The sequence below is a fragment of the Callospermophilus lateralis genome, chromosome 2 (genome assembly GCF_048772815.1).
Source record: "Callospermophilus lateralis isolate mCalLat2 chromosome 2, mCalLat2.hap1, whole genome shotgun sequence".
Classification (NCBI taxonomy): Eukaryota; Metazoa; Chordata; class Mammalia; order Rodentia; family Sciuridae; genus Callospermophilus; species Callospermophilus lateralis.
Window position 1 is genome coordinate 31,173,675 of NC_135306.1, and position 25,157 is coordinate 31,198,831.

At 38.2% G+C, this 25,157-nt stretch overlaps 1 protein-coding gene across 1 annotated transcript in view; it reads right to left on the reverse strand.

Moving 5' to 3' along the window:
• Tmeff1 (transmembrane protein with EGF like and two follistatin like domains 1) overlaps positions 1–24,757 on the reverse strand; it is a 92,338-nt gene extending 67,581 nt beyond the window's left edge. The window contains exons 1-2 of the mRNA XM_076845750.2: positions 24,489–24,757; positions 2,739–2,848 (exon numbers count right to left, since the gene is read on the reverse strand). Coding sequence (XP_076701865.1) covers positions 2,739–2,848; positions 24,489–24,684 — 306 coding nt within the window. The 5' untranslated portion in view covers positions 24,685–24,757. The remainder of the gene's footprint in view (positions 1–2,738; positions 2,849–24,488) is intronic.
• Positions 24,758–25,157: the final 400 nt, after the last annotated feature.

Below are 25,157 nucleotides of genomic sequence, written 5' to 3' on the forward strand. Positions count from 1 at the left end.
AAAAGAAGCAGCAGCAGCTGAGGGGGAGACAGGAACTCATATATTGTTAATTGGTGAAAATGTTAATCCTCTCATGAACATCCCACTGGTCCATTAAATCCATACCAAATTTAACCCAAGTAAATACTTAAGACAAATAAGAGGAATAGCCCCAGTCTTAGGAATGTAAAATAGCTAAAACTGCAACAAAAAATACCTGAAATTTTTCTGGTTTCACAAACCAGAGAATAGAGTTTGGGGTAGCCAAAGCTACTAGAAAATAAAAGGGAAATCCCAGGAAGTCTCAGATTCTCTGCATAAACTCAGAGTTTACCAACTCAGAGCTTGGCCAACACTGAACCATAAACGGACAAACAGCTATGTAGTTCCACTAATGCTAAAAGAAATGATAGTTTGTATTGCTACCTACCACAGGAAGGACAGAATCTGCAGTTGGAGATCAATCAAGTCAACTACTTCAAAAATAACAATACTAAGGACTGGGATGTAACTCACTGGTAGAGCACAGCTCACCCAGCATATATAAGGCCCTGGGTTCAATCCCCAGTAAGGCAAAAAATAAATAAGTAAGTAAATATATAAAAAATTCTCAAAAAAAAAAAAACCAGAATTGAGACATCTAAATTACATCATTTGTAATGTGCAGAATAAATTTAAAAGTAGTCTAACACGAACACACAGCAAAACACTATCCATTGTCAAATGAAAAAGAAGGAAAAATCTAGAGAGATAATACATAAGATGTCCTTGATATTGATTTTAGCAGGAAAAAAAAAATTTAAAGCAGCCTGTAACATCTAGGCTCAAGTAAAATGTCTGTAATGAATGAAAAGATCAGAAATCCCAGCAGATAAGAAAAACTATACATTCTGGAATTTAAAAGTCTGAAATTAAAAATTCACCATACAGCAAAAGTAGAGATAACAAAATCAAGTGTTATGGAACCTGAAGACAGATTCATAAAAATTATCCAGCGTGAAAAACAGAAAGCAAAAAACTGGGAAATAAGATAAACAGAGTGCCTCTGGGGCCTTGAGACAGAACCAAAAGATCTAACATAAATCACTAAAATCCCAGATCAGAAGACAGAATGGACAGAAAAAAAGTATTTTAAGAGTAATGACCAAATACTTCCCAAAGTTAATGAATAACAGAAATTTATACATTTCAGAAACTCAGCCAACTCCAAGCAAGATAAATTAAAAGGAAAACAAACCTAAGCACTTCATACTCAAACTGATAAAAAAAAAAAAAAAAAAAAAAAAACTAGAGAGAAAATGTTGAAGGCAGTCATGAATATTACCTATAGGGGGAGAACGGTTTGAATTACCACTGATATCTTGTCTGGTTCTAGAAAAAGCCAGCTTCCACGTTGAGGAGCCCAGGACAAAGAACCAGCATGTCGGGCCAACAGGCAGGCCAACAAGGATCTGAAGCCAGACACAGCTACCATAAGCTTGGAAGAAGGTGTCTATTGCAAAAATGCCCAAGAGAAACCCTCTTAACACTCTGCAAAACTGAATGTGAAGTCTATTTTGACCATGAAGAACCTGTTGGACAGTACACGCACCTATCCTTCCCCTTTCCTTAAACTCTCTAAGTTCTTTAATGAAAATAAACATGACCTGTAATTCCAGCAGCTCTGGAGACTGAGGCAGGAGGATCACAACTTCAAAGCCAGATTCAGCAAAAGCAAGGCACTAAGCAAACTCAGTGAGACCCTATCTCTAAATAAAATACAAAATAATGCTGGGGATGTGGTTCAGTGGCTGGGTGTCCCTGAGTTCAATCCTGGTACCAAAAAGAAAATGAACATGATAGTTTACTTTCTGAAGAGAGGTCATACACAATTCTTACCAATTTAAAGATTCTTATTACAATATCGTAAGAAAGATAGGAAATGTGCCTTCTCTTTTCAAGTGGAATTTTCAATTGATGTGAAGGAAATTACCTAAGATCAGGCAAATTTAACTGAGGTCATGAGGTTACTGGAAATACTAACACTCCTATGCTTCTATTACTAATTTCCAAATCTTTACCTCCCCCTCAAAATTCAAAATGGTTAAGTACATTTAGAATTAGACCATAAGTGAAAAGAAAATACTAGTTCCTTCTTTGTCTCATCTCAAATCCTAAATCAGAAACCATCTTATGAAAAACATTCAGAAACCCTGCAATTTAATTACAGAATAGATAGAAAAAGAAAGGCTTGAAAGCAGCACACTTCATTTCCTTTCTTTTACTTTTTCAGACACCAGAATCACAACATTTAATTTGAGGTTCCACTTCCTAGTCCCTCTCTATTCCTGACTTACCCTGAGGTTCCAAGTCAATCAAATTCTTTGGCCTAAAAAAATGAGACAGCAAAAAATGAGAATGGGAAGGGAAAGAGATATACTAACAGAAGAAAAGAAAAAAAGATGCCTACATGTTAGAAAGAGGTTCTATTGCAACCTGCACCTTATTTCCCTTCAGTGACAATTATATCTTAAATTTGAATAGGACTTTAAAAGTTTTTCAAAGCATTTTCATATCTATTATTGCCAGTCTGTCCTCTTTCATTCTAAAAAAGAAGAATGAAAGGTACAAATAACAGGGCTTCGTTTGACAATGAAGTACTAGTAGGCTAAGAACTCAATCTTCTCAGGGGGTCAACGTGTTATAAGCTTTCTAATTTGTAAAATGTATAATTATAAAATATGACAAATATAAAAAATTTTTAAGTTTGATTTCCTTACCTGAAATTGGCATGCACATTTCAAACCATCTCCATCTTCTTTACAGACTCCTCCATATTTACACGATGATTCATCACAAACTCTTACATCAGACTCCCTCACATTTAATTCTGCAAGAAAGGAAAAAATTGTTTTATATGTATATATTTGGCTTTTTTTTTAAAATCCAGATGTTCATAAACAAAAGAGCAAAGCCTTAAAATGTGTTGGGCATCCCATTCACAAGTATAACAATTAGACAATACACAAAAAGCAAGTTCTATAGAATGCAAAATGTTCAGTACACCCCAGAGAAGCTTAATGACATATCAAAAAGACACCCACCCCAAACTTGAAATTTCAGGATTTAACATAATCCCCAAAGGTAAATCTATGGAATATTTCTATTTTGGCTGCCAACTCCTTACAATAATCTTCTTACTATTGTTTTAATATTTTCGATTATTTTTCTAGTGAGTAACTTAAAGGATAACAAATAAAAACAATTAGAAACAATCTTCTCTTGGTAGTGAAAATAAATTTAAATGATCATTCTAGACAAATTAACAATTTTAACTATGAATTATGAAGTGAACTTGGGTTTTGTAATATGTATATATACACATATGTATATATAGAGAGAACATTTATGTACACAGAAAAGATTTAAAATCTTCATATACTTAAAACTTAAATGCCTGATTTAAATTTGCTTTACCACAGGAAGCAAGTCAAATCAAAATCACACATCACTCTATGATGATTTTATTCCTGCTCCAATACTGTCAGTCCTGCACTGAAAGCATCATATTAAGTTTTCTCTGAAAGCAAATAAATTGCTTCAGGGTTAGTGCTAAGTTGCCAATCACATGGAATTGGATGAAAATCTCTACAATGCCATTTTCATATCCTCCTATTAGGAATTTGAGCCACAACAACAAATGCACTTATGCAAAGAAAAAACAAATGATTTTGTTGTTGCTGTTGTTGTTTTAAATCCCACTACAGTTGTGATAACATGGATCTGGGAGCAGGGAGGCCCAATTCACCTGAGACTACTGGTCAGCAGCTGAGTAACTCTGAAAAGTACAAGGTCTCCTGCATTCTAGGTCATCATGAAGGTCTAGCAAACATTTCACAGAGTATCCCCAAGATATCCCCCATCCATGGTTATTTTCTATTTCTAGATTTCAAAGTAGGACTCAAGAAATGGGTCAAGTAGAGTCCAGTGTCTAGGGACATCTACCCTAGTGACATTTCATTGACCTCACTGATTCATTGGTTCTCACTGCTCTGCAATGGCGTCTTGGGTCTGCCACTCCTAGGAACTGACAGTCAAGTACCTAAATACACAAGGAATTGACCGGCAACCATAGTCATGTGTGAACCAACCACCCTGAACCAAGCACTACACTAGAGTAAGCACAATTTACCTAACTGTGGGTTGCAAGGGTTTTTTTGTTTTGTTTTCTTTCTTTTTCTTAAATGGATCTCAAGTGCACAGAATTGGATTACTCTAAGTTCAAGCATCTGCACTTAAAACAAGAGCTAGCTTATACAGCTGTTTTGTTATTCTGTTTCACAAACCATTCTAGGTACAGGAGATGCTCTCTTAATTTCTTCTGGCTCTGGCTATGAAAGTGTTAGGCCCTTGGTCCTCTCTCAATACTTGCTCATTGTCCTGTTTCCCTCTTGACCATATGCTTTAGCTATTGAGGCTCCTGAGGCTCCATCCTAAGCATAGGGGTTTTTTCCTATCTACTCACACTCCTGCTAGGAATTTATACAAGATCCAGTTCCAAACACTATCAAATAAACAGTTTCAGACTCAAGGAAAGTAACTAAATATTAATTAAAGGGCTGGGGATGTGGCTCAAGCGGTAGCACGCTCGCCTGGCATGCGTGTGGCCCAGATTCAATCCTCAGCACCACATACAAACAAAAGATGTTGTGTCCGCCGAAATCTAAAAAATAAATAAATATTAAATAAATATTAATTAAAGATCTACCCTAGAAAAGAGCATAAAAGTGCATAATATCTTTGCTCAACTACTGATTTAACCAAGTTCAAAGGCCACAGAAATAAGAATTGCACAATTTAACAAATAAAACTTAGTGTATTAACTCTTCTTTCCTTCCTTTAGAGGCCTAAAATTCACACTGGGTTCAATTACAATCTATAACACAATTAGATATAAAAGAAAAAACAAGAATAACTGAAGTTTTTAATATTGTCTCTGAGTCAAGATGGAGCTGAATCATACATTGCTACCTTAGCTTAAGATTCTTTTGAGCTATAATATGTTCTTTATGCTTTTATTTCATAGTATAGTGGATTGCATGCTAGAGAGGACCCAAACCATCCCTGCCACTAAGATTCACACATTTAGTGACCTCTCAAGATGGCCAGGCAAATGTTTGCCTGAAGGACTAAGGAATATTTCAGGAGAATGATCTTCCTCACCAAAGTGAAGCAGAAAAGCTTGGTCCAATAAACAAAGTCTTGAACAGAGGCAGGGATCTGAAGCACAGTGTGGCATCTATCACTTAGACTGCTCACCCAGATCAGACCAGATTCGTTGGAACCTAATTCCTCAGGGCAGTCTAGTGGGAGGTGTCTGACTCATGGGGAGGGAGCCACATGAATGAATAATGCCTTTCTGAAAGAAATGGACTAGCTATGTCAGAAATTAAATCCCTTTTCTTTTTTCTGCACATGCTCACATGCCTGTCTGCTTTCTACCATGAGGTAGTACAAGGCCCTCACCAAATGAAACAGCCAAATTTCTCAGCCTTTAGAACCATGAGCCAAAATAAACATTTTCTTTATAATATACACAATCTCAGGTATTCTGATATAGCAACAGAAATGAACTAAGACAAGGTACTATTATCAATAAGGGTAAAAGTTATGAAATTCTGATTACTCTGGCTACTAGTTATATCTTATTTTATGTCTATCTTGCAATCAAATACTGTTATTTTCACGTGTTCATGTGTTAAATATGATTAATTGATCAGAAAGAATTTAGTAAGCATCTACTATGTACCTAATTACTATACTAAGAATTTGGAATACACAGAAAAAAATATATAACAGGAGGCTTATGATCCTGCTACCATATGGAACAATTAGTGATGACTTCAATATAGTGAATAATTAAGGGGATAAATGGGTAGTACTGTCTATAATTGCTCTAGGAGTTTCAAGAAGTTGAGGATAAAAAGGGATTTGAAGCATAGGGTGCAGAGACAAAAAAGGCGAGAACTTGCATTGACCTTGAAATTTTAACAAGGCTTTTTTTTCTGATAATAAAACATAATTATAAAGAACTTAGAAAAGATGTTTAAAAAGAAAATCATCTTAATTGCCCACAACATGTAATATTAAGATAGAAAAGAGAATTTTTTTAATGTACAAAAATTATGTAAGTGAAAGTAGAGACAAAGTAATTTAATAGTATGCAAAAATAGTATTAATGCTGTGGTTCTCAAACCATGTTCCTTGGGAAAACTGTTGTCCTAGACTAGGATGTAAACTTCATTAAAATCAAGAGTTTTATTTGCTCATTTGCAATAAGAAAAAAGCAATGGATTACATATGAATACACATCCAGTATAGCTCCATGTAATGTACAATCACAAGAATGGGAAGTTATGCTCCATGTATGTATAATATATCAAAATATACTCTGCTGTCATGTATAACTAAAAAGAACAAATAAATTGATTTTTTTTAAAGCACTGGAAAAAAATGGTCTCATTTCAAGGAAGTTTTTATTTCACTTTTATTTCTTAAACCTTCAACAGCTGATAATACCTCTTTACCAGCTATCAATAAAATGTTCAACAAATAAAGAATATTTCAGAAAAATTCCAACAGTTTTATAAGAACAAGGTCATGAATATACATCTTAAATTCTTAAGTTGTTTTATACTTGTGGCCACCACTAATTACCCTCCTTTTTTTTTTTTTTTTTTTTTTTTTTTTTTGGTGCTGGAGATTTAACCAGGAGCACTTCACCACTGAGCTATATTCCCAGCACTTTTTGTTTTTTAATTTGAGACAAGGTCTTATCAAGTTGCTTAGTCCTTCAATAAATTGCTGAGGATAAACTTCAACTTGTGATCCTCCTATTGTGAGCCAGGATTACAGGCATGCACCACCACACCCCACTATTCGCCTCCCTTGAATCTATCCTCCCCATCTTTCTGAGTAAGGAAACCCAGCTAACTAATCTGTACTTCTCAGCCTCCCTAACTCTGTGCCACAGCTCATATATAAGCAGTGTCCCATCTCTTTCATTCTTCATTTTTTTTCCTGACAGAACATACCTACAATGCTAAGATTGGAATAGATGGAAGCTAGAGATCAAGATGATAGTTCAGAAAGACAGGAGCAAGAGGGTAGGAGAAGAATCATGGAATCACCATACCTACTGTGGACTCAATCCTCCAAAATTATTGTTGTAGGAAATAAATGAATGATAACATAAAACAATAAAGCCATCATCGTATAAGCCACTGTTGGTCAGGCTGCCCTGATGCAGTGAAACACAATCCACTTATAATAAACGCACACAGATTTAATTAAGACAAACATTTCTAAGCAAGAGTTGACAGAACTTATGCTACACTGAAATCCACATTTATGAATTCATCAAGAGATTTCCTGGTACTCTGTCTCCCAACAACTGTGAGAACCAATACCTTAGCTCAAACTCACTACAGAAGAAATCTATTCAGGGATCATCTTCTGAATGTTTCAAGTATTCTGTACAATACCAGGAATCCAGAGGGCACTCTGCTATCTGTCCATGATGACGATTACATACCTGTCTTCTACAGCCAAAAACAGAAATTCAGCAAAATGGACAAGCCATTTCTAAGACCCTCAAAAATCAATTCTCCAAATAGAAATATTTTACACAAAGAAGCACCCAGAAGAGTGGCTCAAAACAAAAATATTTTGCTCTGGTTGCAAAATCTGTCCATCAAGCAATTCTCAAAATGCAAAATTTGTCTCAAATTTTATTAACATTTTAAAGCTCGGAAACAATGCACACTAGGAGAAGGAACCCTGCTGACTGAATCTGAGCTGCCAAAATTCCCAAGGTTTGGCACCATTCACTGGGTTCAGGATGCCATTCAAACTAATACCCAGCAGCCCTCCAGCATGGTATGACTTTCTACCACCTTTCCAGTACACAGAAGGTGGTTCTGTTTAGCTGACACTCACTCAGAGCCAAAAGAGAAAAGACATGTTACAAGAGAATGCAGGGCTTCTCAATCTGAGCACCATAGACATTTGGGGTCAGATAATTCTTTGTCACAGGTCTTCTCTTTGTGCACTAGAGAATTCTGAACATCCCTGGCCTATACCCTGGCCTCTACCCACTAGCTAACACAGTAGAACCACACCAGCTGTGACAAACAAAAATGTCTCCAGACATTACATTATTAACTGGATCACCTCCAGTTGAGAACCACTGCAAAAACTGAAACCAAAGGCTTCATATGTTTGATGCCCTAAGACAATCATTATAAGGAGTCAAATAAGAAGCAATTTGCAAAATCTCAGCATATTTCTATAGCTATTTTCCATTTCAGTGGTGGTATCTAAATATACTGACTTCAAGTTTATGTCAAGCCAAGGTTCAAAGTAGAGGCCCCAGCTATAATGATGCCTTAACTGCAAATAAGCCTGGCTTCCTCTCTCTCTTCCTATCAAGACCTCATGGTCAACAAGGACCTCCTATTCTAAAAGTCCAACACTTTTTTAAGTCTTCAAACTTTTCCTTTTATACATTTTCCAACTCTCTTCTTGCTCTTTCTATAGTAGAACACATTCAATAATATGCCCCCCCCCAATACACACACACACACACACACACACACACACACACACTCTGACTTCTTGTTGGCTCATTCTTTTTCCTCTCCTACTGGTCCAGTCCCTGACTAAAGAACTCTTAGAGGTTGTCTTCAGTTTAAGCAACTTTTTTTTTTTTTTTTTTACTATTTATTTTTTAGTTTTAGGTGGACACAATATCTTATTTTATTTTTATGTGGTGCTAAGAATCGAACCCAGTGCCTCATGCATGCTAAGCGAGCTACCACTGAGCCACATCCCCAGCCCTGTTTAAGCAACTCTTGAGATTAACCAAAGTGTGCCACCCACAGACAAATGTTTCCAGCACAAGGAATCCTCACTCTCTAGAACAACCATGAGCACTTTAACTCCAACCAGAGTTAACTGTTCTTGAGCTTCAATCTAAGTCATACAGCCTAGCTATATACATTGATTGTATCTGTTGCCATAATTACATGATGTCAACATTTCATAAAGAGTGAAAATAAATTGTTTCTATGAAAACTAAAACTGAAGACGTGGAAAAGGTGAGCTGCTTTAAAGAAAACTGCAGTTACATTTAGAAATCTTCATTTTAGAAGTCTTCAAGTTCAATTTTTTAAAAGATCAAAACTGGAATTTGTAAATTAATGCCAAATGTGTTTTAGCTCAGTGGTAGAGCACTTGCCTAGCACATGTGAAGCATTGAGTTTGATCCTCAACCCACATAAAAATAAATAAAATAAAGGTATTGTGTCCATCTACTACAACTAAAAAAATATTTTTTAAAAAAATGTGTTTTAAGGGCTGTGAATATGGCTCAGTGGAAGAGTGCTTGCTAGCATGCATAAGGCTCTGGGTTTGATCCTCATTACTAGGAGGAAAATACATGTACATGTACATTTTGTTCAAAAAGAAGAAACAATTCAAGAAATAATTCTGCGGCCTCTTTCAAAATATAATTTATTAGATAACTGCTTATGCCTGGCACAGTGGTGCACACCTATAATCCCAGCTGCTCTGGAGGCTGTTGCAGAAGGATTAAGAGTTCAAAATCAACCTCAGCAACTTATCAAGGCCTTAAGCCTATCTCTAAATAAAGTGTGAAAAAGGGCTAGAGATGTGGCCAGTGTAGTTAAGCGCCTCTGGGTTCAATTCCAGGTACCCCCCCCCAAAAAAGTTTATTTTTAAATCAAAATAAAATGCCACATGCATTTATAAATCATTTTTGTGACTCCCCACTTAACTTTCTCAACCAACTATCAAGAATCTTAAGGGCCAGGCATGGTGGCACACACCTGTAATCCCAGAGGCTTGGGAGGCCGAAGCAGGAGGATTGCGAGTTCAAAGTCACCCTCAGCAACTTAGTGAGGTCTTGAGCAACTTGTCAAGACTTGATTCAAAATAAAATACAAAATAGGGCTGGGGATGTGGCTCAGAGGGCAAGTGCCCCTGAGTTCTATCCCCCATAACCATCCCCCCGACAGAAAAAAATAATCTATGGAACCATGACAAGAGGGCTCCTACTGTACATAAAATGTTCTGCCCTCAGCTGCCCATCATGCCATCAACCCATCTTGGTGCTCTCACCGAATTCTCATGCACCCACTACTTCAAGTGTTTAACCTGGCTTCCCCACTCTTATTAAAGCCATGTCATCTGCTTTTGCCAGTGCTGTTTCTAGTCTTCAGAGCACTGCTAGGGAAAGTCCTATAAATTAATACTCTCTAATGTGGAAATCACCTCTAGTTGACTTCTTACTGTCTCCCCATAAGACATATTTTTTTATTTTGTTCTTAAATACAAAATTTCAATGAGTTTATACTCACTGTCTAGATATTAAAAATTTCTGGGGAACCATCCCCTTTTCAGAAAAGGACACCAATCTAACCCAGCAGGACCAATGCTGAATGATTCCACACTCAAAACAAGCCCAGCTCATTCCTGAACTTGTATCCAATCAGACAAACCAATTCTATGATCTCTATACTAAAAACAGCAAAAATATTTTAAATATTTAAACATTTACAATATCCCTCACCAGGAAATGGTGTGGTATAGCCATGGAATATTATACAGCAAGTTAAAGATATGTATCATGACATATAATATTATGAAGATATCAGTGTTAAAAATGAAGACAAAAACATAAATATACATACCTGCAATTAGACATAAAAAACACATGTAAGAAAATCCAGCCCCGAAAAAACAAAAATAGAAACAGCAACTGTATTAATACCAGTTGAACAGCAGGTGATTTTTTTCCTCTTTTCAAGTTTATATGTTGGTTATTATTTTTAATGGAGGGGGTGTGATTTCAAATCACTGGTGAGACAGTCTGTTATGTAACACATGCTAGGTCTTCACCTTTTAGGTAATCACTTTCCCTTAGTATTATAATGTTTTAAGGACATAATGTACTTAGAATATGTATGATGCATAACAAAGAATCACTTTCTTTTCCTCATTTATGACTACAACTCCCAACCAATCTAAAGAGAAGCTTTAAGGACAAGAATCACTGAAAATATAATTTGGGGTAAAATGAAGCAAAAGATGTTATAAATATTGGCTTCAAGTTCCAGCAAATCAAAGAATTAAAAATTAAATTTTCTTGAGCTGGGGTATAACTCAGATGCATGAGGCTCTGTGTTCAATTCCCAGCACACACAAATTAAATTTTCTTTAACTTGCTGATTAAATTAACCATATTATAGTATTTACCTTCTATAAAGATGTGAGGGAGAAAATAAACTTTATTTAATATTTCATGATACAAAATCAAAAGCAGTTTACATTAATATTAAAAGCATCAACAGCAGTGGTAACTAAAAATTCTCAGCTATATTTAAGGAAAGAAATTTTACATACACCACACAATTGTGACTCCGATATTTTTTATTCCATTCTACGTGCTACTGCCAAACTACCCTTTGTTAAACAACACTTTGATCCTGTCAATCCTCCACCCCCACACCTGCTTTCCCTGCTGCCTACACTTCAATTCTAAATGCCTTGTCAGGATGCTTCAGGCAAGGTGACAGAGAGGACAGCTACTGCAGGATCAGATGCAAGAACAGACCTGGATCCCAGATGGAATATTAAAGGCACCCAGGATGGTTCCAGATGTCTCCAGTCCTAGGGAAAGCCCCAGAAAACAGTGATCATCTCTCCTTCCCTCCCTCTGGTTCGGAACTCAGGTTCTAACACTAGCTTAGCAAACCTGTAACATGTTTCCTTCTCAATAGATCAATACTGAATCTCTTATGTTATTAAAAATAATCACCAAAAAATCCATTTTCTGATATGATACATTGAGATTTTTAAAAGGCAGTATTTTTCATAATATACAACACAAACTTTTTAATGCCCATAAAAAATCTGAAAGATAAATAGATGGATAGATATCTCACAGGGAATGTAGCTCAGTGGTAGAGTATTTGCCAAGCCTTAACCATAAGGCCCTGGTTTTATTTCATTATTATCATTTGCAGTACTTTTCCCCAGTACTGCAAATGATAATAATAATTTGGACTTTTCTTCATTATTCTGTATTTTTCTGAATTCACTTTTATGATGATCTTGTAGTACTTTTAAAATTAGATAAACAATTACATGCTGTAGCATGTAAGAAGCTTCAAAGTACTATGCTAAGGAAAGAAGTCAGGCACAAAAAGTCCACACATTTTCTGATTCTATTTATATAAAACGCCCAGAAGAGGTAAAGCTTTAGACAGCAGTCTCTACGTGATTTCCAGGGGATAGGGAAGAAGGGTAGGACTGATGGTTAGTAGTGACAAGAGATTTTTTCTGGAGTGATGGAAATGTTCTGTAATTAGATAGCACACAGTGATGACAGTTGTGCAAGAGAATGAATGTACCAAAATCAATGAATTATACTTTAAAATGATGAATTTTACACTATGTGAATTATCTCAACTAAAAATAATTTTTTTAAAAAATCAGACAAAACAATCACACTATTTATATTTAGGTAAAATTTAACAACAAATAAAGAAGCTTTATAATTTTGTGTTGAAGAGGCTACCCTGGTTCTCTCACTTACCATCTGTGTAATCTTAATAATTTACCACTTCTGGGCCCATAGTAACAATACTTCTCTCATAATGCTAATAGAGGATCAAATGAAAATATGAAGGTATTTAGAGCAGTCGGTGACATATAATAAGTGCTACAATAAGTGTTGGCACTGTTTTTTTTTTTTTATTAATATCAATGTTGGGAAAAGGTGTGGAAAAACGAGCACTTGAACCCACTGTGAGTGTACATATTGGCAAACCTCTCATGTGACCATATGTATTGCAATTTTAGTTATCTTTATCCTTTTACCCAACTGTTCTATTTCTAAGAAATGATGATGAAGATAAAAGAAAAAAATACCAAAAACTATACATAAGACTGTTAACATGAACACTTTTCATAACAGCAAAGGAAAAACAGGAAACCAACCTAAGTGTCCATGTGTTAGGAAGAAATTAAACAAATTATTGATAAAATACTACATAGATATTAAAGTGTAGAAATACATGTAGGGATATGAAATGGAGAGAAGACTAAGACCCACTGTGAAAGTGAACAAAAGGTTATTAAATTATACATACATGTTACATATATATTTTAGGATTTTTGCAAGTACATTCAACAGGCTTCCTTAATCAACCATTTTTAAAAATTAATAAATGTACCTAAACAAAAGAAGAATGCCTTTTAGGGAGGAAAGAAGAGAAGGAATGGGATTGTACTGGGAATTGGAATAGAGAAAACTACGCTGTATGCATTTCATGAATATGTCAAAATAAACTCCACTATTATGTGTAACTATAATGCACTAAACATTTTTTAAAATTTTTTAAAAAGAAAAAAAGGGCTGGGGCTGTAGCTCAGTGGCAGAGTGCTTGCCTAAGCACATGTAAGGCACTGGGTTCAACCCTTACCACAACATAAAAATAAATAAATAAAGCAAAGCATGCTATCCATCTACAACTATTTAAAAAAAAAAAAAAAAAAAAAAAAGAATGCCTTCACTTCTATTTCTGACCACTTTTCCTTAGTGTCTGCAAGACTAATAGAACAGGGCCAGAACTCAAGGAACTCACCCACAGAGACAAAAGACCATAAAACAACTGGCAAATTGGCACTGGAGAACTTTTTCCTAGAGTAAAAATTGGTGTAATAATCTCTCATCAGACCACATAAATGACGCTCATACAAAATAGCATTGAGAAACCGTAAAAGATATTTCTTCCTCCTTGGCTGAAACTACCAAAAATCAAACTTAAAGACATTAGTACAACCTTAAGCCCCAGCAAACTGTAGTAGTAGAGTTAAAAAAGAAAGAAAAAATGCCTAGATTTAATTAAATCGTAATTTAGGAAGTGCTTATGCTTAAACTTAAAGAAGCAAATAATAAAAGGTAATACCATCATCAGTACTATCTAAAAATTTTCTCAAATTTAAAGAGGTAGGCAGGAGAGAAGCTATGAAAAATGAACAGACACTAAATAAATAAATAAATGGACAGATGTAAGACTGAGCTGACTTGTGAACAAAAGAGAATCTAAAGATATCAATTAGGCTGTGAACAACAAAATTGTTAACAGGAACATCAGCAGTTTAGTTTTACTTGCAAACAATATTAGATGAAAACTGATACATTTTGAACTTCAAAATCCCAAAAGAAGATGTAACCTCTAACAGTAGGTCCAGTACAAGTAGGAAAAAAAAAAATCAAAGCAAACAACTAATATTTTTTAAGAAAGCAAAATTTTTCTGTTATCAAATGAATTTCAGCATAAACATTAAGAGATTACAGAATAATAATCTGAGCCACTTGGGAAACTGAGGGCTGAAGGATCACAAGTTCAAGGCCACCCTGGCTAGGTCCTTTAGCAACTGTCTCAAAATAAAAAATAAAAAGAGCTCAGGATGCAGCTCAGTGGTAGCATACCAAAGGATTCAATCCCTAGTACCACAAAAGAAAGAGAAAGAGACACATTACAGAAGAAAATGGCAATTATAGATTGTTTTATATTTTTCCATATTCCTCAATTTTTCTACATAGATTATATACTGGTCTTTTAACAAAAAAAAAAAAAAAGAAGAAGAAGAAGAAAAAAGTGTATGTTCCCCCTCACACACTTTTTTTCAACCACAGAGAAGAATGAATATTTGCATAAAAAGTGAGAGAAATGGAGTTAAGAGAATGTGATTGAAAATATAATACCTTCCCAAAGTTTCTGAAGGCAGAATAGAATGTTAAGAGCTTGACAACCTTAACTGACTTTTGAAAAAATGATGGGGTAACTGATCCATGGAAAATATATGACAGTTTTTAAAAATAAATGGACTTGAATAGTAACAAAGGATTTACAATAAATGAAGTCACCTAATAAAAGTATACACTAGGAGGATTTTAAGATTTAAACAGAATTTTAAAATACATGAAAAGTATGCCAAGTTCCTCATACCTCATTTCTCCCATGAGAGAAGCTAATAATAGAATTAATAAAGGAATAATGAAAATAGTTCTGTTAAAACAATGTTTCTAACGATGTGAAAAAGGAGGGGGGAAGAATAAATGCTTGAAGTGACCTAACCCAGCTTAAAAGAAATCGAGATTTAAATTCCATTAAAGAACCACAGAAGAGCCAGCCATGGTGGTGTCTGCCTGCAATCCCAACAACTCAGGAAGCTGAGGCAGAAGAACCACAAGTTCAGGGCCAGCCTCAGCAACTTAGTGAGGCCCTGTCTCAAAATTAAAAATAAAAAGGAGCCTGGCAGTAGAGCATACCTGTAATCTCAGTGGCTTGGGAGGCTGAGGCAGGACGATTGCAAGTTCAAAACCAGCCTTAGCAACTTAACGAGACAGTCTCTAAACAAAATATAAAAAGGGTTGGGGATGTGGTTCAGTGTTTAAGCACCCCTGGGTTCAATCCCTGGTACCAAAAATAAAAATATAAAGGGCTAGGGATGTAGCTCAGTGGTTAAGCAGCAAACTGGTTAAATCTCCAGTACCTCAAACCCCCCCAAAATAAGGAAAATTAATAGCAAATATGAATTTAAATAAAAATGGTTGGTTATAATTTTGGAAGACAGTAGCAAATGTTGGTGAGGCTATAGAAGAGAGACCACACATACATGACTGGTGAAAACATAATATGGTGCCACCATCCTGAAAAACAATCAGGCAGTTCTGCAAAATGCTCAAGTTACCATGTGACCCAGAAATTCTACTCCAAGGTGTATTACCCAAGAAAAAAAAATAAACAAACCTAGCTTTATTTGCTCTTAGTTGACTTAAAAATCATTTTGGCATTTATACACAATGGAGTATTACTCTGCATTAAAAAATGACAAAATCATAGAATTTGCAGGGAAATGGATGGCATTAGAGCAGATTATGCTAAGTGAAGCTAGCCAATCCCTTAAAAACAAATGCCAAATGTCTTCTTTGATATTGTAACTAAGAACAGAGTAGGAACGAAGATCATGAGAAGAAGATTAACATTAAACAGGGATGAGAGGTGGGAGGGAAAGGGAGAGAGAAGGGAAATTGCATGGAAATGGAAGGAGACCCTCAGGGGTATACAAAATTACATACAAGAGGAAGTGAGGGGAAAGGGGGAAAAATATAAGGGGGAGAAATGAATTACAGTAGAGGGGGTAGAGAGAGAAGAGGGAAGGGGAGGGGGGAGGGGGGATAGTAGAGGATAAGAAAGGCAGCAGAATACAACAGACACTAGTATGCCAATATGTAAATCAATGAAGGTGCAACTGATGTGATTCTGCAATCTGTATACGGGGTAAAAATCGGAGTTCATATCCCACTTGAATCAAAGTGTGAAATATGATATATCAAGAACTATGTAATGTTTTGAACAACCAACAATAAAAATTAATTAAAAAAATAAAATAAAATGTAATTAGAAATAAAAAAAATCATTTTGGAGATCACACAGCTGAGCAATATATTATTACTCTCCCACTAGCTTTGCTGTAGATAACACCTCTGCATGTGGGTTATGATGATAATGGTTGCCTAGGCTACTTCCCAGGGACATCAAGGCTGCTTTTGCTGAAGACACTACCTCTTCATTTGGGCCTGCAGACATCCAACAGGATGACTAGACAAGAGAAACAGGCCTGGCATTTCTGTCTTCATACTGTGTCTGTCTCCTTTGTGGCCCAGGCTTTAGACGCCTACAGCCACCATGACCAGAAACAGAAGACCATAAAAGAAGTGAAAACAGGTGGCACCTGAGTTCCTAGAGGATAACTATTCCTAAAACAGGCATAAATAATCCTCCCCTTTATTAGCCTATCTCCATCCTGGTTATTCTTACCCCATATATCTGTAACTCCTTAACTCCCAGAGTTGAGAAGCTGTTTTGCAAGCACTATTGCTTCTCCATTCTTTGGCTACTACTGAATAAAGCTCTTTCTTCTCCTCTCACTTGTCACACTCTGGAGTCACTGGCCTTATAAAGCAGCAGCCAAACTGGACTTTTTCTTGGTTTCAGGCATATACATGCCCAAGAGAACTGAAAACATATGTCCATACAAAAATCTGTATATGACTGTTCAGAGTAGCACCATCTATAATAGCCAAAAAGTGCAACAATGCAAATGAAATAAAATGCGATATTATCCACACAATGGATTATTATTCAGAAAAAGAACAGAGTGCAATGGAAGTTACAAATATAGGCAGGAAAGGAGTTCAGACAGGTAGGACAAGGCACTACAGAAATAAAGATTTGTATGAACTTGGCAACTATGAATAACAGGAATGAGAGAAGGAATGTTCATTTACTCCAAACAGGCTCTCCATTCCAAATTAAGAGCATCACAGTTCACCCAACCTATACAGCAGCAGAAGCTAAGGCAGAAAAAAGTGAAGGAAACAGATCAGTTGGATGAGGGCCATCAGAGTAAAGAAGTGGTGACTCTAGTTCATTCTGGCTATGTGGAAAGAACACCTAAAGCTTCTGGAAAGTCCAAGTTTTACAAGAGAAAGCAGAAATCCAGTCTTTAAAGTGAAACCTCTATTTTTTTAATTTTTTTTTTTTATTTTTGGTACTGGGGATTGAACCCAGAGGCACTTTACCACTGAGCCATATCCCCAGGCCCTTTTTATTTTTTGAGACAGGGTTTCCCTAAGTTGCTTAGGGCCTCACTAAATTGCTGAGGCTGTCCCAGAACTTGCAACCCTCCTGTCTTAACCTCCTTAATCGCTGGGATTACAGGAGCCCCAGTTGTGTAGATTTTTAATGGTTAACAACCAATGCAACTTTTTCAAACACTGCCTAGGCCAACAGTTCTCTTAATTTTCCCCATGTCCATTATTATTTTTCACCATGATTCCAGTTCCTTCACAATTCCATCTTCCCCAATTACAGACTATTTCTAAAATCACAATGTCCAACCCTTTAAAAGCCTACCTTTCTCTTGAGAACAAATGCCAAACTTTCACATTAGCCTTAAAAGCCCTTCCACTAATGGTGGCAACTTGTACTGCATCTCCTGCCTTCATTCCTGCCCCCTCGCCCCAGGGCAATATTCCCAAAATATTGTCTTCACTTTCCCACCTTCAAGACTTGCCATTTCCTCGGCCTAGAATACCCTTCCCAACTCTTCTCAGTTGCTATGTTCATTCTGTCTTTAATCCATCCCACAAATAAATATCCAATGGGCAATTAACTGTGCCAGACACTATGCTACACACTGTCTATACAACACTATACCAAACAGGCAAAAATCCCCACCCTTCAAGGAGCTATATAAAGGAAACAGATAATAAGTAAAATGTGTAGTAAGTCACACAGGAAAAGGTACTTTGATGTTAAGAAAAAGGCCTGAAGGAAGATTAAGATGGGAGAGAAGAAGACGGGATGGGAGGTGCAAAAAGTTGCATTTTTTTATTGCTTTTTTAATTTTTTAGTTATAGTTGGACACAATCCTTTTATTTATTTTTATGTGGTACTGAGGATCAAACCCCAGGGCCCTGCATGTGCTAAGCAAGTGCTCTACCTCTGAGCCACAACCTCAGTCCCCAAAAAGTTGCAATTTTAAGGAATCATTTTGAAGGTGATATTAGAGCAAAGACTGAAGAAGATGAAGGGATAAATAACTGGAACAAGAAAGTCCCAGGCAAAAGGAATATCAACAGCAAAGGCCTCAGAGGCAAAAGTGTTTCAAGCTATCATCCAACTCTGTCTTAAAACCCAACTCAAGTGCCACTTACTCTAGGAAACTACTTTTAATTTCTAGAATCAGAATTATTCATTTCCCCAACACTGTATCTGTTCCTTCCTTCAGGCACCTTGTACAGTGGAAACCTTCCTTTTGAGCATAAAGAATGTTCACTGATCAATCAAAAGTCAGTTAAAGCAGAAAATTATTCACAAACAATACATATTTTAACCATTTTAACTTCAAATATATACCTTTTCTTTGAGCATGAGTATGCTAAATGCCGTTGCCCACTTTCTTAGATAAACTACCATTGTCTATGATGTCCCTTGCCTTTAAGTAAAACAGGGACTTAGAAATAATTGAGATGTTTTTCTGGGAAATTCATTTAAAAACTGACAGGGCTCTCTCACAGTGTAAGTTTTCTTGATCACAAATGCAATTTGCTCAAAGGCAGTTCTTTTCAGCACCATGCCTTCATCAAGTCTTTCCAAAGCATTTCATAAAAATAACTTTGTATCCATATGTCTTGATTTGTGTAATATTTATTAAATTATACTCACAAGTACCAGTGGCATACATAAGTTTGAATATATATAACTAACTCTTAGAGAACAGAAAAATCAAATGATACACATGCCAACTAGAGCAAACCTACCAATGTGAGTGTCTGTATAATAGATGTGGGTATTGCCTAGTATGGTTTACCAAGGAAATGATTAAACCAAGATGTCAAATCAAACCTAACAAAGGATTTGAATAGATACTTCTTCAAACAAGATATACAAAGGCCAATAAGCACATGAATATTTGCTTAACATCATTAGTCACTAAGGAAATGCAAATCAAAATCACAGTAGTATACAACTTCATACCCACTAGAATGGCTATACCAAAAAAAAAAAGCAAGCACAGAATGTGAAGAAATAGAACCCTCAGACATTAATGATGGGAAGCATAAAATGCTTTGGCAATTACTCAAAAATGTTAAACATAGAGTGACCATGTGACCCATCAATTCTACTCTTGTACACCTAAGAGAACTGAAAACATAAGTCTACACAAAACTTGTATATAAATGTTACAGCAGCATTATGCATAATTAAAAAGTAAAAACAACTCAAATATCCATTAATGGAGCAATGGATACACAAAATATAGTATAGCCATACAGCAGAATATTATTATCATAAAAAGAAATGAAGTTCTAATACACGCTACCATATGGATGAACACTAAAAACATTATGATAAGTGAAAGAAATAGACACAAAAGACAACACATTATCTTTATCCAGAATAGGAAAATCCATAGAAACACAAGGTAAATTAGTAGCAGCCAGAGGACAGAGAAAAGTAGAAATGTTGATAGGCATTGGGATTCTTTTGGGGGTGAAGAAAATGTTATGGAATTAGTGTCTAACTTTGTGAATATACTAAAAACCACTAAACTGTACACCTTTAAAGAAATTTCAATGCTACTAATATTCAATAAGTGATTGTTAGTGGAGAGAAGGCAGGCCCAGGTGTACTACTAAGCAGATATTTCCACCAGAATACATTTGTTAGAGGCCAACTACCTCTGTCAGACTCTGGCCCTGGAGGACAGAGATACCTCACATGTATTTACCTTAACACCTAGTGTATCATAGTAAATCAAAGTTCATTAAATTAATTAATATCCAGGAATCTAGAAGAAAAGTGTCCTGATTCAGATTCCACAATAATTAGAAAAACTCACTTTTTTTATCCCCCAAAATTCTAAATTCCCACTAAAATGGCACTTCTCTTAATCTGACATTTATTCTATCCACATTCCACAAGCCATTCTTACCATCATATAACAATCCAGAGGGCCCATGTTTAACTGCTGTGACTTTTTTTTGAAATATTTTTTATTTGTAGATGAATATGAAAACTTTATTTTTTATGCGGTGCTGAGGATCAAACCCAGTGCCTCACTCATGCTAGGCAAGCATTCTACCACTGAACCACAACCCCAGCTTCAGTTCTGTGACATTTTTAAAACCTAGTTCAAATTCTCTACCTTATGTCTATCACCAAATGCTACTTATTGGGTTCTTTGTGTGTTCTTCTGCCGCTTTAGCATATTCCCTAAGATAGAAATGCCTCATATGTTTCACCCCATTTGTTCATCTCAAACACCCTAAAGAAAAAAAAAATTCTAAATTAAAAAATCACTTATTCATGTTACAAGTGGAAAAAAAAAATCCCACATTTTGGGTTACCTGGTCTCCTGAGCTCAAAGTCCACCTTTCCTCATAAATGTCATGTGGTGCCAAACTTTTTTTCTTTGAATGAATAAAGTACTTTCTCATATGTTAGAATTTGAAAGGAAAATAAAAAGATAAAAAATCAAAGGTAATAACCAATAAGCCTGTCCAGAATGAGTGGCATACTGAGGCAAGAAAACAACAAAAAAAGGGCTATTTAGAGCAAGAAGACATAAACAAAGCACCCACTGCTTAGGGAAGATGTTGTAATATCAAAAGATGAAAGGACAATGCAGACCCATTCAGCTTCTTTGCTTGTCTTCATGAAGGAGCCTGATCTTCAAACTGGGAAGGTTAGAATTTTCACAAAAGGGAGCTAACATCTAAGATGAGTAGCTTGGATAGTGGACAGAAATGTTCAAAATTATCTACTTTCTGATCAAATATAACACTGCACAATACTTAAAAAACTTTCACATCTGACAAAAAAAATTACTCTAACCAGTAGTTATTTAAGCTACCTTGACAAGGCAGCAGGAGTCAGAAATGAAAAGAATGCATCCTCAATCTTCAAAAAAGGGGACATGTAAATCCAGAAAAGCATCTATGGGTTTTCTTGACACATATTAGCTGAAAAATTCTAGAATGAGTAAATAACAAGTCTTTGGATACAGTTTATAGAAAGCCACCACGGGGACCTTTACTAAGGCAAGCTCCACACCTTTGCTTTTTGATAGGATTACTAAAATGGAGAAGAAAAAAAAAAAGATGATACAGACATTTACACAACTGATTCTAACAAGACAATCTGACCAAATCTTTTAATGAGTGTATGATAAACAAAATGGAAAATGTTGAACAGCGGTAGCTGGAAAATCTGTTTAACTCAACCAAGAGGATTTATAGCTGGTTGAACATCTCAGTGACTCATGTCTCAACATCAACCAACTTTATAAGAAGTCTCCAGTAAACATCACAGGGTTCCACCCTTTCCCATGATCTACATAACTTCTGTTAATTTAATTAAAAAATTAATAAAGTCATAGACCTATGACTTCACTTTGTACATGCCTCAAAGCTTAGTGGCCCAACATACACAGTCAGACAGAATAAGGCTCCAGAAGAGTCATGGTGGGCTGAAGTGGTGATCCAAAAGCAAAAATGAAAGTCCACAGAAGTCAGGGCCAGCATTTAGATTTTAAAACTCAAATACATGAATAAGTATATAACATCAATTGAAGACACAATCTTCAATTGCATTAACAGATGCTTACATCCAGGCTGTCTCAAATAGTTCTCAAACTTCATCAATTAAAAAAACACGTATTTCCATATGAATTTTTCCCAGTCTTCATCCTTTAACAGTTACAGAAAGAATCTATAAATGTCATTTAGTTAATACTTTAGCTTCAGACCTAGAGTCATTCAAGTGTCTCTTAGGACTAGAAAACGTTTTATTTGATCAGTCTAATTTATTGACATTTTTATCAGTCACAAATATTCCTTTGAAAGAAGGCTCTGATATTATTAAATCGAAGTCTCTCTTATAATAAAAGAAGAAACCAAAAACAAAAAAATTAAATAACCTGCCCCAAGTTACCCAGCTGCTTTTTACCAATGGCCATGACTCCTAGATCCCATGCCCTATTCCCCACATCATGTGGGTTTCCAGTTCTCTATTTCCTTTTTAAAAACAACCTCTGCATTAAAGAGTTAGAAGGCATACAGAAAAAAAAAGAAAAAAGAAAAAAGAAAATCAACCAATACACACCATATTTTGTTAAAGACAACTTTGCTTAGCAAAAACAAATAACCATAGCATATTAGTCTGTAAAATATTTTGACATGTGTGATCACTTGCAAGTTTGATAACCAATATTTGTTTTTTCTAAAAAGGCACTCTAATATACAAATTGCTTTTATTCCTAAATAAAGTATGCTTACTTATTAAAGCCCTATCTCATATCCCACTTACCATTAGAAAAAGTTATTTCATGGATGGAAAGGCTTTTAATGGACATGCCATTGTTAACTGTTCTCAAACCCCCTCCCCCCCTCATAAAACATATCATGTGAAATTATTAAAAGGTTTTAGGCCTTCAAACATAAACAGCAGGCCAAAACCTTAGCCCTGGGCTGAGACCCCTCTTTTGCTCCTTCATCAGCCCTCCCCTCTACTCCAATACAATGCCTCTTCAGAGCCAGAAGGTACAAAGATTGTCTGGCAGGCCGGCCAGCAGATTCCTGGTGGCCTCCTGTCCATCCTTCCTCCCCCTTTCCCTGGGTTTAAAGACTAGTGGTGGATTGAGAACTGATAAAAGGACAAGTTAGTAAGGATTATCTTATAATTAGTAGCATCTACTAGGCCAGCCTCAGGACCAACCCACCCACCCCCACACCGGAAAAGACTTGGATGCCTTTCCTTGCCCCAGGCCTGAATCCTTGGGTTCCTCTGGGACCCCTTTAGAAAGGAAGAGGAAACTTAAATGCCCGGTACCCTCCTCCCCAGTGTCATCCATTAAAGCCCCAGCAAGCTCTTTGTTTCCAACAGCTGTGGGAGGGCAGGCGGCCTTGGAGAGAGGGGAGAGGTCATTCCCTAGCTCCCCTGGCTGCCAATCTCTGGGCTCTCCCTCTGGCAAAACACAGAGACACAGGCACATCACCCTCTCCTTTTTGCACAACCATCTTAATAACCCAGGGTTACGCTTTGCTTCACAGGGGGCACTCTCTGAGGCCTAAATTACCTGTTTCCATACCCCAACCCCACACAAGATGACTCCCTGGCCCCCTCCCTCTGTAAACGGGGTTCACTCTAGGACTCCTATCCCTCCTCCTCAATGCAAACGCCAGGGGGACTACCTGAGCCCCAGGCTTCATCCACACACAACACAAAAAAACACGGGTCACTTTCTGAGCCCTGGGTCTTTCCCCACATCCAAAGACCTGGGGACACTTCAAGACCCCATCCCACCTCTGAACCCCAAGGTGTCTCACACACTCTCTCTACCGCCACCCGCGCCCTCGGGCCACCCGTTCCATTTCCTACAACGAGCCGGAGAGCGCAGGGCACTCCTCTGCCCCTGTGCCTCGCCCCCAGCCCCTCACCATCTCCACCACAGCGCTCTCCCACAGACGCCAGCCTGGGGCCGGCCGCCCTCCCCGGAGCCTTCACAACACAAACACGCGCTCCCGCGAGCACACCCACGACCACGCCGGGAGCCCCGGCCGCCCACCCCGCGGGGTCCAGCGCCGCCGGCTCGCCAGGAGCGGGGCCGCCCTCGCCCAGCCACCCGACATCCACGGACGCACGCAGGCCACTCCCCGTCCCCAACGCCGGTCCCCAAGCCAGGACCGCGCGCTCGCGCAATGCCCTCCGCCCCCGCGCCAGGGTCTTTCCCAGCCCCGCCGCGAGATCCCGGAACGGGGCGACGGCGGAGGGAGGGGCCCCGGGGCGGGCTCCGGCCGGTCCTACCTGAGCAGTTGATGCTCTTGCCTTTGCCACCGGGACAGTCCCCGCCGCCGCCGCTGCCGCCACCCGGGGGCTGGTTGGACGCGCGGCTGCCGGGCAGGGAGAAGGCGAAGAGCAGAAGCACCGACGTGTAGCAGCAGAAGGCGAGCGGGGGCGCGGCAGCCAGCCGGAGCGGCCCCTCAGCGGCCGCGGCGCCCATGGCTGGCGCCCCTGGACGGCGGGAAGTGCAGGGAGCTGCAGGCCGGGGGCATCCAGCCGCGCGCCCAGAGCCCCGCCGCCGCCTCTCTCTGCCTCCTAGCAGCCGCGCCGCTGCACCCGGGAGCAGCCCCTCGGCATCCCCGCCCCACACGCAGCGCCCGCCAGGCCCCGGCCCGCAGCGCTCGGGACGAAGTCGGTGGGTCCCGGCGCGTGCGAGGGTCGCGGGCGCGCGAGGGAGCGCGCGAGGGTGCGAGCCCGCGTGGGGGAGATCGAGACCAGGGGCGCGAGCGGGCGCGCGCGCGGTGGGCGGGGGTCGCGGGGCGGGGGCAGGCCCAGCCCCTCGCTCGTCGGCTCCCTTCCCTTTGTGTCCGCGGCCGTCGCCACCGCGTCACAAAGACCCCGGCCCGCCCGGTGAGGGGCGCGTGACGGAGCCGCCGGCGGGAGGGGTGGCTGCGACCCCGCCCCGCGCACACC